This window comes from Euleptes europaea, chromosome 6 (genome assembly GCF_029931775.1).
Source record: "Euleptes europaea isolate rEulEur1 chromosome 6, rEulEur1.hap1, whole genome shotgun sequence".
NCBI classification, from domain to species: domain Eukaryota; kingdom Metazoa; phylum Chordata; class Lepidosauria; order Squamata; family Sphaerodactylidae; genus Euleptes; species Euleptes europaea.
In genome coordinates this window covers 35,990,347-36,003,741 of record NC_079317.1, presented here as the reverse complement: position 1 = coordinate 36,003,741, position 13,395 = coordinate 35,990,347, and the positions used below count along the sequence as shown (strand labels likewise).

The 13,395-nt window shown below is 41.5% G+C and overlaps 1 protein-coding gene across 1 annotated transcript in view; it reads left to right on the top strand.

Annotated features, from left to right (window-relative positions):
• Positions 1–13,395, top strand: part of YLPM1 (YLP motif containing 1) — a 63,889-nt gene that overhangs the window by 1,637 nt on the left and 48,857 nt on the right. Inside the window, exon 2 of the mRNA XM_056852188.1 lies at positions 5,397–5,636. Coding sequence (XP_056708166.1) covers positions 5,397–5,636 — 240 coding nt within the window. The remainder of the gene's footprint in view (positions 1–5,396; positions 5,637–13,395) is intronic.

Genomic DNA, 13,395 nt, shown 5'->3' with positions numbered 1-13,395 from the left:
TCATTCTTAAATATCAGTTACACCTCTCTGGATTTTGTATGTGCAAAGTAGGTTGAGGAGAGCTCTGGGGGTTTTATACTTCATCTGGCCCTAGAAGCTAAAATGACTAAACTGAGGCTGTCGTACTTTGGACATATTATGAGAAGAGAAGAATCACTGGAAAAGACAATCATGCTAGGAAAAGTTGAAGGCAGCAGGAAAAGAGGAAGACCCAACAAGAGATGGATTGATTCTATAAAGGAAGCCACGGCCCTCAATTTGCAAGATCTGAGCAAGGCTGTTAAGGATAGGACACTTTGGAGGACGTTGATTCATAGGGTTACCATGAGTCGGAAACGACTTGACGGCACTTGACACACACACATACTTCATCACCCAACATATGGCCAGTTCAGAGTCAGTAGATGTACAGATGTGTGCACACCTATTTTTCACTGAACTCTGTCCAAACTAATGTATGTTAGTGGAGATAGGGAAAAGTAGATTATTTTGCCTGGTAAAGAAACAACTAGGCATTGGCTTTAGTCACTGAAATGTGTAACTGTATCCTTGCTAAGCAGCTGGATAGTTTCATGGGTTTAGGGGACAGTATTTATTTGTAAAGGAGATCATGGTTTGATTCCTTATTTTGTAGTAATCTCCACTTTTAATATGTTCTGTTTATGTTATTATAAAATAAAAAAAATTAAGAAAAAGGTATTATAACGCACTTTGACGCATTGTTGCAAGATTATTGCAAGTGGTACACCCCTCGCTTGTGTTTATCAGTGGCACTGGCTGTGTGTACTTTTCCTTAAAGGAATACCAAAGGGCAGTGTAATACCAGTGGTGTTTGTCTTGTTCCCTTAGCACTATAGCATAACTCTCCTGTGCCATCACTGCTGCTACCTGTAATTAATGTGGTGCTTTGATATCTATGTGCCTACCACGGATTTAGCAGGTGTCCTCAGTTCTGCATACGAAACCTGAGCTCTTATGAAAAACCTCCTTTTGGAAGTGTTTTTCTATTGCTGTTCTTTGAAAGCAGGGGTTTTCTTTTGCCAATAAACTGTTGTATTCAGTTGAGGAAAGCATTTCCTCAAGAATAAAACGTATGTGCTGCATTTACTGTAGTATTCCCCTTTTCTTCTTGAACTGAAGGAGGGCTAAATATGGAACCCTTACCGGTCTGGGCTTCTTGGAGAAGGGATTCAGATTTGTGGCTTGGCAGCTTCTTCCTTATTCCATGCAGGGTGTTCAAGCTAGTGTTTGTCTGAGGCATTGAGAGATGTGTTCAGATTTACATGAGTAAGGTTAGTGGAAAGCAGTGGTAGCCTTCATATCTTAAAATGATAGGCAATATTATTTAGGCATCCTCATTTAAATCTTTACCTTGTATATATTCTAAAGTTCCCAAGTCTGCTTGCAATACTGATATGAAGCATGTTTGGGGAAAATTAGGAGGCCTACATGTGCATGTGTGTTGCTTATGTTGGGGAATATGTGCCTATATCTTCCTTGGATTGCCCATGATTTCCAAAGTACTGTGCATAGGAATAGTAAGTGTGAGCACTATTGAGGACCTGTTTGACGACTTGTTCTTTTTACAGTGTTGATAACTTGAGAAACGTTGTGAAAAGGGTGAAGTGACTGAATTTGTAGGTGTAACCAACACTAGTGTTCACCAGGGCTTTAATTTTAATTAGTGGGCTAAACAGTTGAAGCTTTCATTGATTGGTGGGAGCCAGTTTTAATTAGAACTGCATGTTAAGGGTGCACTTATTTGTTTTCAGACTGGTACTATAATTAGGATTGAGAATAATAGAGGCCTTTCCCATATAATAATAATTGGTAGCTTTCACTTAGTTATAAGGTATTCATTATCTCAGAAGGCACATGTATTGAGGTTTTAGTAATATGGTATTTATTTACATTTAATGAATTCATGACATTTTCAAAAAAGGGGTCGCCATAAGTTGGCTGCGACTTGACGGCACTTTACACACACACACTGCATATTAATCTGGTGTTGTGAAGATAAATGGAGGAGCAGAGAATTATATAAGCCACTTGGAGTCCCCACTGGGGAGAAAAGCACGGTATAAATGAAGTAAATAAATAAATAAAGGCTTTGTGTTGATGGAACATGCCTCCCATAGAAGGGCAGAGTGATATGATACAACCCATTGTTGGCAAGGCTATTACTAAAGTTTTGTGCGGTGCACAGTTGTGGTTTTGGAATATATTAGTCCTCTAGAAATTATACAGAATTTCTTTACTTTATATGGCTGTTCATTGGTGGACTATGTTATTATGAGCTGAAACAATTAAGCAATAGTGTTGCCTAAGTGGATATGGTAACTGTGTTGGCATCTGGGTTGTTGCAGGAGTTGGAGGCCGTGCTTAAGACTGTGCTAAATGATGCATTCTTAAAAAGTCTCTTTATGAGCAACCAATGATCTGCCATCAAGAGAAGGTTCATTGTCTGGAATGAGCTACAGATCATCAGTGCTACTTTGGAGATGTTTTAATTAGGAACCGTGCAGTTGACGAACTGTGTAGGTAGTGTCCTGTCATTTTTCTTTTGAGCCTGTTCTGTTGTGTTGGTCTGGCCTGGGTTGCTGAATGGGTTAATCCAAGATAGAAGTTTGGTAAAGATTCTGATTGGACATGGAAACCATTCAGCTTACCTGTTCCTGCTTTGCTACTGTTTTGGTAAGATGGACTATTATAACAAGAGTAACTTTTGAGTACCTACCTGCTGCCTGTTGAAGAAAGCTTTTTACCTGGTTAATGCTTTCAGGCAATGTTATCAGCATATTTGACTAACAGGTATTGTATTACCCTGATCGGTTAACAGCTTTGCCTGTGCAATCAACGTACAGTTGAGAATTTAACCTACTATATATTATATTACCTTTGCTATTGGGATCCTAGAGAGTGATTTCTTTGCTATTTGTTCAAGGAATGTCACTTGATTAACAAGATTTATTATATAATTTGGAGGAAAAAAGTGATCTACAGGATGTTACTCTCAGATCTTCTAGTGAGAGAATAAACCCCTGTTTAGGCCCTAAATGACAGCTGAATTCTGAATACATTTTTATTCCACCACTTTGCATTCTGTCCATTTGAATATAGTAGTTTGAGGACGGCTACTCTGAGGTATCTGATGGAATGACTTAGTTAAAATGTTCTCCCACAGCCTTTTTAGAATATTTGTTCTTTATGTCAGATTTATGCCTCTTTAAATCATAGAGTTGGAAGGGGCCATACAGGCCATCTAGTCTAACCCCCTTCTCAGTGCAGGATCAGCCTAGAGCAGTGGTGGCGAACCTATGGCACGCGTGCCAGAGGGAGCACTCAGAGCCCTCTCTGTGGGCACGCGCACCGTCGCCCCAGCACAGAGTTCGCCTGAGTTCGTTACTAGAAAGCCAGAGGGATGCGGGGCCGGGCTGCTCCCCTCCCCCTCTTCACCCGTGCCTGAGGGCATTTCTCACATCAACCGCCCCTCTGCCCAGCAGCCCAATGGGAGCGCTTCCTCCCTTCCGTCACATGCGGCCGGGCGGCTCACATGCGGCGTGAGCGTGCGGCGCGGCAGCAGCCTATTGAGTCTGGGGCAAAGGTGATTCCCATGGTGGGGTTGGAGAGGAGCTAGGTTGGAGGGGAGCATAGCTGACAGCGTGGCATAGCTGGAGGGGAGCAGAGCGCTTGGGCCACAGCGCAGGCTTTGCGGCGCCTCCCACCTTTCAGTGAAATCCCCTACTAAAAGAGGAACACCCACTTACCCAGCATGTAATTAACCTGTGGAACTCCTTGCCACAGGATGTGGTGATGGCATCTAGCCTAGATGCCTTTAAGAGGGGATTGGACAAATTTCTGGAGGAGAAGTCCATCACGGGTTACTAGCGCTGATGGGTATGTGCTACCTCCTTATTATAGATGTGGGCCACTGTGAGATACAGGAGCTGGACTAGATAGGTCCAACGCATGTACAGCGGAGGTGAATCAAAGGTAGGAAATGTACTCAGATGTCTTTTTCAGAGCAGGCCAAAAGGTCTGCAAATTCAAAAGGAACCCCAGCTGAGAATCACTGCCATAGATTGTTGATTCAGGGAATATCCATTTCTTTAGTGTTAACTAATAGTGTTAGCTATTTTTGGTATAGGGATAAATTTGTGTTGGGTGCTTCATTTTTTATGTGTTTTTCTTTTAAGACAAAAGATATTAATGTATGAGTTGTTTTTTCTAAACTAAAACCTCAGTATTCAGGTTAAGTTGCCATGTTGGCACTTTGCGATAAATAAGTGGATTTTGGGTTGCAGTTTGGGCGCTCGGTCTCTAAAAGGTTCGCCATCACTGGCCTAGAGCATCCCTGACAAGTGTTCGTCCAGCTGCTGCTCGAAGACTGCCAGTGAGGGGGAGTTTGCTACCTCTGTTTTTTTCTGTTTTTCTGATTTCTGTTTTTTTCCCCCTCCTTATCTGTTGAATCAGTGGTCAAAAAGCAGATTGGTCAAGGCATTGAGTGAGAATCCAGGTCCGATCCCAGTTTCCAGAACTGTGCTTATAGTTAGCTGGTGCTAAAAGTCCTATATCAGCAGTGTCTGTCAAAACATGAAGAGGCGCTGCAGGCACTACTTGTGTGTAGTGATCATGGGTAGCCTACTGTGATCATTGCCTCTCCTTTTAAAGCCAGATGTGAGAAACTTTGTAAAAGGGGGCATTTTTGTTCTAAAAAAGCACTTAGGTACATAGTGGGTCAGGGCAGCAGGTAAGTCACCTGTGCGTTGGATTAAACCACACATAGATGCCTGCCCCCATACATAAAACATTTTATGTGTTTCATGTAAGGTTAATCCTAGCAAAACAAACACAAAATGCTTTCTGTGCAAGTGTTCAATATTGCTTTATCTTGGAAAAAGGAGTTTTCTGTGCCTAAGATTTAATTAAATGTATTTGTTTGAACTGTTATGTATTACATTCGCTGCCAAACAAAGTGGCACTCAAACTGATGTTAAAACAGTATAAAATACAAAGATATAACTTTAAAACAAAAAATCCCAACACATTCCATGAAAATACAACACATTCCACAAGCAAAGCCTTGGTGACACTGACAAATGTGACAAAGTGAGCTTTGACTCACGAAAGCTCCACACCCTGGAAAATTTCATTAGTCTTTAAGGTGCTACTGGAATTGAATTTTGGTTAATCTAGTTATCAATATTCTTGCCTTTTGAAGTTTATTGCTGTAGAGGCTATAGCCACTGGGTTTTTTCCCCTTCAAAAGATACAACTATCCTATTTAAGAGCTGTGTCCTTTCTCCATTTCTCCGTGATTAATCTACCTTCATTCTAGGATATGATCTTATTTAAGCCTTGAAACTACTGTCCTTCTCGCATCTTTTCTGTTATAGGAACAGCAGCAATATTGGTATCAACAGCATCTGCTTACTCTGCAGCAGAGGGCAAAAGCACATGCACTGGGACAGCAGCTGCCACAAGATCTAGGCGTTGCAAATGATGCTCCTGAGCAGAGGCAAGAAGAAAGGGAAAAATCTCTTTCTGACCAGCTTTCTGAGCCCGCCTTGCATTGCGAACCCCTATTACCTCATTCCAAAGATGATGACCTTCCTTTGTCATCTGTTGAACCCAAGGTAGGCTGTGCACAGAGATGTCAGTCTGGGTATTGTGTCCATTCGTAGGGATTTGTTTCCCTCTTTTGACTATTTCAAATTTATCTCTCCTTGTTGGAAGGCCTTGCTGACAAAAACGGTGCCAGGGCACAGTAGAGCACTAGGATTATCAATGAGAGCCACTTGCAGGTCAGTCGGGGCTCCAATGCAGGCCTGGAAGCTTCCAGACCTCTTGTACGGGAGTTGATTTATATTTGTTTTGTGGTGAGTATATACATTTGCCCTTCATGTGCAGTGTAGCACGAGAAGAGAAATCTCCAGTGGAGCACAAATGAGCTACAGCTCTTCCTTTCAGTGGAGCTGACTTGCCATTTTGGCTTAAGCATCACGGCTTGTAAAGCTTTAGATCAGGGGTGTCAAGCATAAGACCTGCGGGCCAGATCCGGCCCCTTGAGAACTCTGATCCGGCCAGCCGAGGCAGCCACCTCCCCCTCTCAATTTGGGCTGGTGAGGCATGACCCGGCCCAACCAAGTGACATTTATGGCATATCCGGCCCTTGTAACAATGAAGTTCGACACCCCCACTCTGAATGGTGGCGTGATGTCAACAGATGGAAATGCTGAAAAGCATAGGTCTTTCAGAGCAGAATTAGTGAAAATCTGCACTGCAGTTCAGACCTCATGTTGAGTTTGCTAGAAACTGGCAAAGCCTATCAGTAATATCACATTACACAGTATCCTTCTCATGTACTTCTTCATTGTCTTGAGGATCAAGAGCAGGTCTCATAATATGGTTTTTTCCAGTACTGTGTAAATGTTACTGGGATCTCACATAAAGAAGGAGAAGTTTAACTTGCTGAGTCAGACCAAGGCCTATCTAATCTAGATATTTGTTTCCAGCTGTACCCAGCCCAGATGTTTTTGGAAGCTTTCAAGCAGATAATGATGACACTATGCATTCTGTGTTGTTTATCTCCAACAATTTACAACCAAAATTTTACTGGGTTTTTCCCCTGTGGGTTCTGTTTGGTTCTCAAAACTGATAGCAATTCGTAGACTTGTTCTCTATGAATTTTTCTCATCTTTATAAAAGGCCAGCTGATCTAGCAGCTGTCTCAGTTTCTTCTGGCAGTGAATTCTAAATGTTCTGTGTGAAGTAGTACATTGTTTTAGTTATCCTAAGCCCACTACTAGAGAATATAATTGAGTGGCATCAAGTTCTAAAATGATAAATGAGGGAAATATTCTCTTCTCTTTCTCTCCACCTTCAATTTATAAACCCTCATTGTGTCTTCCTTTAGTTGCCTTTTATCTAAAAGAAAAAGTGTCAGTCTCTTTAGACTTTCCCCATAGGTGAGGTGCCCTGACCTGGATGGCCCAGGCTAGCCTGATTTCATCAGATCTCAGAAGCTAAGCAGGGTCGGCCCTGGTTAGTATTTGGATGGGAGACCGCCAAGGAAGACCAGGGCTGCTGTGCAGAGGAAGGCACTGGCAAACCACCTCTGTTAGTCTCTTGCCATGAAAACCCCAAAAAGGAGTTGCCATAAGTCGGCTGCGACTTGATGGCACTATACACACACACACACATAGGTGAGGTACTCCAACCCCATGATAGTTTTAAATGCTCTTTATGTATTTCTGTTTACCAAGGCTATTAATTAAGTGGCGCCATCTTTTTAACTGTGGTATGGTCTGCTCTGAGCCTGGTGATCATTTTAGACAGCTACATTTGTTGTATGCCACTTTTTATGTCCTGTCAGGTTTTTATTTACCTGTTTTTTTTATTGTGAGTCGCCTTGAGTAGCTTCTGGAGAGCAGGCAAACAAATTTTCTAAATACATAAATACGTGTATCTTTTCCAGCTCTCTAATGACCTTTTTAAAATGGAGTGGTCAAACTGTATTCACTCTAATTTTTTGGCTGCATGATAGGTTAATACTTGCTGTTTTATTTTCAGGTTCTTTCTCAATCATTTCTAGCAGTGAATTTGCCCTTTTTGGTGTTCCAGCACACTGAATGTATGCTTTTGGTTTGCTCAGGATCTGTTTCCTGGATGGCTGCTGCCAGTTTAGATAATGTGTGAATTCAGGATTTTTGAAGCATTTTCTGTCATTTGCATGGGATCTTATCTGCTCTTTGGATTGGATATTTTGAGAGGCATACTGAGTCAGTGGTAGACCGGATGTGCTTTGCATGCCCCAAATTCCAGGTTCAATCCTTGGCATCTTAGTTAAAGGATCTCGGCTAGTAGTTATTGGGAAAAGACTTTTTTCCAATCCTGGAGAGCTGCAGTCAGAGAGACAACACTGAGCTGTGGATCAGTGGTAGAAAAGAGCAAAAGTCCAGTAGCACCTTAAGGACTAATAAAATATCTGGCAGGGTATGAGCTTTTGTGAATCACAACTCGCTTCTTCAGATATGGCTAGATTATGAAGAAATGAGCTGTGACTCACAAAAGCTCATACCCTGCCAGAAATTTTGTTAGTCTTTAAGGTGCTACTGGACTCTTGCTCTTTTCTACTTCTACAAACAGACTAATACGGCTACCCATTGTGATCTATCTTTATGGATCAGTGGTCTGTCTTGGTAGAAGGCTGCTTTCTGTATGTATCTAAAAACAAAAAAAAGTAACCATATGTTCCCCTAATTTAAAGAAATCTTTTTAGCATTCTTCACATGTGCTTGGATTTTACCATCCTGAATAATTTGGTATCATTCATAAGCATGGCTACGTGACTGTTTGTTCACAAATAATTTGGAAGCAGGGACAATGTCATGTCCCGATTAAGATTTTTGTGGGGCCCCACTGCTTACATACTTTCAGGATGAAGACTATTGATTTATCCCTATGGTCTTTCATAGGCTTGTTTGCCAATTCTAGCTTTAGTTATCCTTTCCTCCAGTTTAGTTCAGACTAATGTTAGTTATTTTATTTCATGGATGCCCTCTGAATCATTTTCTGAAAACTGATATTATGTATCTACTTTCTCATTCTCGGATGAGGAGGTTGACTTCAGTGTTACATGTTTTGCTTTAAAGGGCCTTCTTAGCTATTTGAATATTCTTGGTCTTAATACCTTTTGGTCCTGCTGTACAGTATTGTAATGGCTACTGCATCTGACTATAGCTGGGGACACTTGAGTCCAAGTCCTTAATCAGCCATGAAGCTCTCTCGTTAGCATTTGGCCAGTTGTTCTCTCTCTCTCTGCATCTCATATACCTCACAAAGGTTGTTGTGAGGATAAAAAGGAAAAGAGGAAGTCGCCCATTATTATCTGATTCGTTTTTGCATTTCAATATCAATAATTTCTGGATGGAAGAGAGATAATAGCTGCTTCCCCATGGAATGGATTTTCCATGGTGGTCGTGTCGCTGGTATGATTGTCCATTCGCATAACCGACAGAGATTCCACAGGGCACAGGCTTTTTCTTCATTTCTTGCTGTGGTTTCACTTTCCCACAAGATGTGGGTTGCATCTACTCCAGTGCTGTTGTCATAATTTTCTTTAAAAGAAACCTTAAATATATATATAATTTTGGCACACGTGTAGCACTCTCTGCTATTAAGCTGTTCCATGATTGCAATCATATTTTAATAAAAATTCAGGATATTGGCTTGGATCCAGCGATGCACAAGTGGAAACAGAAACTTGCTTATTTTTTTATGTAAAACATTTCCGTGCCACCTTTCAACCTAACTCAGGGTCCCCCCAGCAGCAAACGTTAACTATGTCAAACAGTAAAACATTTCAACCATTGTAAACAGCATTACAAATACAAATATATATAATATATTTAAAACAATAAAACATGTAAACACACAAATGGAGGAGGGCTAATAACAGTTAGTGAGAATGCCAACAAAACAAAAGTCTTCCTCTACCGGCAGTAGACAATGATAGAAGGAGACAGATAAAACTCCCTGGGGAGGGAGTTCCAGAATTTGGGTGCCATAACTGAGATGGCCCTTTCTCCAGTTGCTATCCATCTAGCATCAGATGACAAGGGCACCTGAAGCAGGACCTTGGAAGATGAGCAGAAAAGTTGGGTAGGTTCATGTGGGAACAGGAGGTACTTAAGGTATGCTGGTCCCAAGATGTAAAGGGTTTTCAGTATCAATACCAGCACCTAGAATTGGGTCCAGAAGCAAGGGTAGATGGAACGAGACTGGAGTGATATAGTCCCTACAACCCACTCCAGTCAACATTCTGGCTGCAGCATTCTGTACGAACTGAGGTTTCTAGACAAGCAGCCCCCAAGGGCAGCCCCATGCAGATCACATAGTGCAGTAATCTAATCTAGATGTTATCAGGGCATGTACCACAGTGCCCTTGAAGGACCACAGCTAGGTCACCAGCCAAAGGTGGTGGAAGGTGTCCCTGGGCATTGCTGTCACTTGTTTTTCAAGGGCCAGGCAGTAATCCACAAGCTACCAACTTGCCCCTTGTGGAACTCGGTATGCCAGAGGCCAAGGGGCTAAGCAGCAATGCCCCAGCACCACACTCTGAAACCTACCTTTGAGGTAGGCTGAAACCACCACAAAATAGTGCCTCAAAATCCCAACCCTGAAAGTTGGTCCAGAAGGATACCGCTGTCAATGGTACTGAAAGCCACCAAGTGGTCCAGGAGAATCAACAGAGGCCCACTCCTCCATCCATCTCCCAGTGCAGGTCATCCACCAGGGTGACCAAGGCAATTTCAGTCCCATCACCAGAATGGAAACCAGGTGAAAACCAACTGAATCCAAACTGAAATGGATCCAAACAGTCTGCTGCATTCAGGAATCCCTGAAGTTGTTCACCCACCACTCATTCAATCAGCTAACTCAAGAATGGTAAATTGGAGAACGAAAGGTGGTTAATCAACTCTCCTAGCTCCAGAGTAGGTTTCTTTAGAAGTGGACACACAGTTCTGCTTGTTCAAGATCTTGTTCAGCAATAATCCTTTCCTCCCTTTTATGTTACAGTGTCCAGAGATCTGTTTTACAGTGTCTTGCGCAAGCAGACCAAGCAAGTGGGGAGACAATAAGTTTAACCATGCAAGCAGCTTCTGTGGTTTTCTCCCTTGCATTTCCATTTGCAAAAGAGCTATAGCTCAAGGGGAAATGTTGCAGGGACTCCAGTTTTATTATGATGTGCCTGGAATAATGTGATAGTGCTGTTCTGGCAAAAAAAAAAAAAAAACACCCCTCAAAAAAGTGTTGTTGTTTTTTAATCACACAAGTGAAATGCAGCACAGGAGCCAGGCACACATACCCACCTCCATGGTAACTACTTTCTTACTGGTTTTGCCATTGGACTACTGTCCTGCTCAAGCATTACTGATGCATGTGAAAGAAAGAAAAAAATCCAATATTACAGTTGCGTTATGTACCTGGAACAGTGGTAATTGTGTTCTGTAATATATGGGAGTTAAAGTAGTGGCAAAATGGGCACAAAGAATCAGTGCTAGACACCTGTGGAGTGCAGAACATGGTTGCTACACATCACTCTGCATCAGAAAAGTGAAATTTGATTTTGTATTGTTATAATTGAATAACAGCACTATGACTATGTCCTAACAAAAAATCCAGAAGCCCTCTATTGTGTTGGTGTCAACAACAACATGAACAAATAAATAGCGGAGGCAGATTCACTGGGAAAATACACAGGAGGGGGGCATTCCCTTTCATTCAAAAATAATCTGAAGAAGTGAGCTGTGGCTCACGAAAGCTCATACCCTACCAGAAAATATTCTTGTTAGTCTTTAAGGTGCTACTGGACTCTTGCCCTTTTCTACTACTGCAGACAGACTAACACGGCTACCCACTGTGAATTACCGGTATCTTCAAAAACAAGGTGTACCTTCCCTTCCAGAGCTGTGGAAAACATCAACCTGCTAACACCCTGCTGGGGAAAAACCATTTTCTCCTGGTATAAAAAGCAGAGCATTCAGTGGAAATATTGGATGGTGCACAATCCATGCATGAATGAAGGACAGACCCATATGAAAACAGACCCGTGTACATCTCGGGTTGCCGAAATGGAGAAACACACAGTGTCTTCCCCATATCATGATTTCTTTCTTGGTATATTCTACCCATAGATTACATTTTTTAATATTACTGATTTATTGACCTCTGCTGCTGTTGACTACACCATTACAGCCTGTTCTATCCTTTCTGTGGATTTCCTATCAAGGGATGTTATATCTCTGCTCACTTTTATCATGAAGCATTCACTGTTTTGAAATGGGTGGCAAGAATTATATTGCCATGTGTAAGGATTTTTCCCTTAAAACTTCCAGCAATCATGTTTTGTTACTTAGCCATTATTTTAACTTTCCATGTAAGAATTTATAACAACATGTTTTCAAATGCAATTGTTAGAATAGAAATTCTTGCATTTGTCACCCACTGTGTTCATTTGTTAATATGGTTCATCAGTATCATCAGTCAGAAATTGCCATGTTCCTAGTGTTATCTGGGTGCTAATTTGGATATTTCTTACAAAATAGCAGTATTTATGAGAGTTAAATGATCCCAGTCAGCCCAAGCGTCTGATCTTGTACCTGCTATTGTTCTGTTTGTATGGGTTAGCGGTCTGCAGTTCCTTTGATAACACATACAAGGTTAGAGTTGAAAGCATGTGTATATTTACTTGTATTTGTTAAACAAAGTTATGTTAATATACTAAATATACATTTATTGCGCACAGTTTACTTGTATGCTTTTTCAACTGTTTCTGTGGTAATCACCATTGTTCTCTGCTGTGTTGTTTTGCAGTTGATTGTATCCCAATCATATGCTGAATATGATTTAGACTGGGTTTAGACGAGAATAACTGAGTATAGGATTGCAGTTTGTCTTTACCTAGTGTTCAGTGTTTAATCCATTGCAATAAAGTCAATATGGCTTCATTGGTACTAATATATTCCAAGAACGAAGTTTGGAGAATACCCTGGATCCCAATCCAGGAAATTCAACCTAATCTATGTTTTATAGAAGTTTATATCTAGGTAACGGTGAGCCCCATGGTGCAGAATGGTAAGCTGCAATACTGCATTCTAAGCTCTGCTCACGACCTGAGTTTGTTCCCAACGGAAGTTGGTTTCAGGTAGCCGGCTCAAGGTTGGCTCAGCCTTCCATCCTTCCGAAGTCGGTAAAATGAGTACCCAGCTTGCTGGGGATAAAGGAAAGATGACTGGGGAAGGCACTGGCAAACCACCCCGTAAACAAAGTCTGCCTAGTAAACGTCGGGATGTGACGTCACTGGAATGACCCAGTTCTTGCACAGGGGACATGTACCTTTTTAACTGTGTGAAACTATGTGAAAGCTTTGGATTAAAATAAAAATCATTAACAATCTCATTTGAAAACCCAAGAAACATAAATAATCCTGCTGTAGTCTGTATTTAAAGATATTATGCACAGATATATAATGGCATGCTTGAACTGGTAATTTCCTAATGAGGAAAATATGTGTAAACCAGGGCACACAAATACGTAAATGATTGAATCAAACCAATAATGAATAGACTTAGTTTGCAAAAGGGATTTTTGTATTATAGAAGGGATCCCATGCCTCAGGAAGTCTGCAGAAGGATCTTTGCTGTGTGAGGGGATCCCTTGCCTGAAGAACAGCATGGGATGTGTATACAGCCAGAAGGAAGAACTGAAGGGAACTGACACTTCTCACTCTATCATGAACAGATTAGAGAGCTTGCACAAGAGAAATCTGATTTCCCCCTTCCCACTGCAGTCCTTTGACCACATCTCTTGTCATTCCTGAGAGTCCTGTGA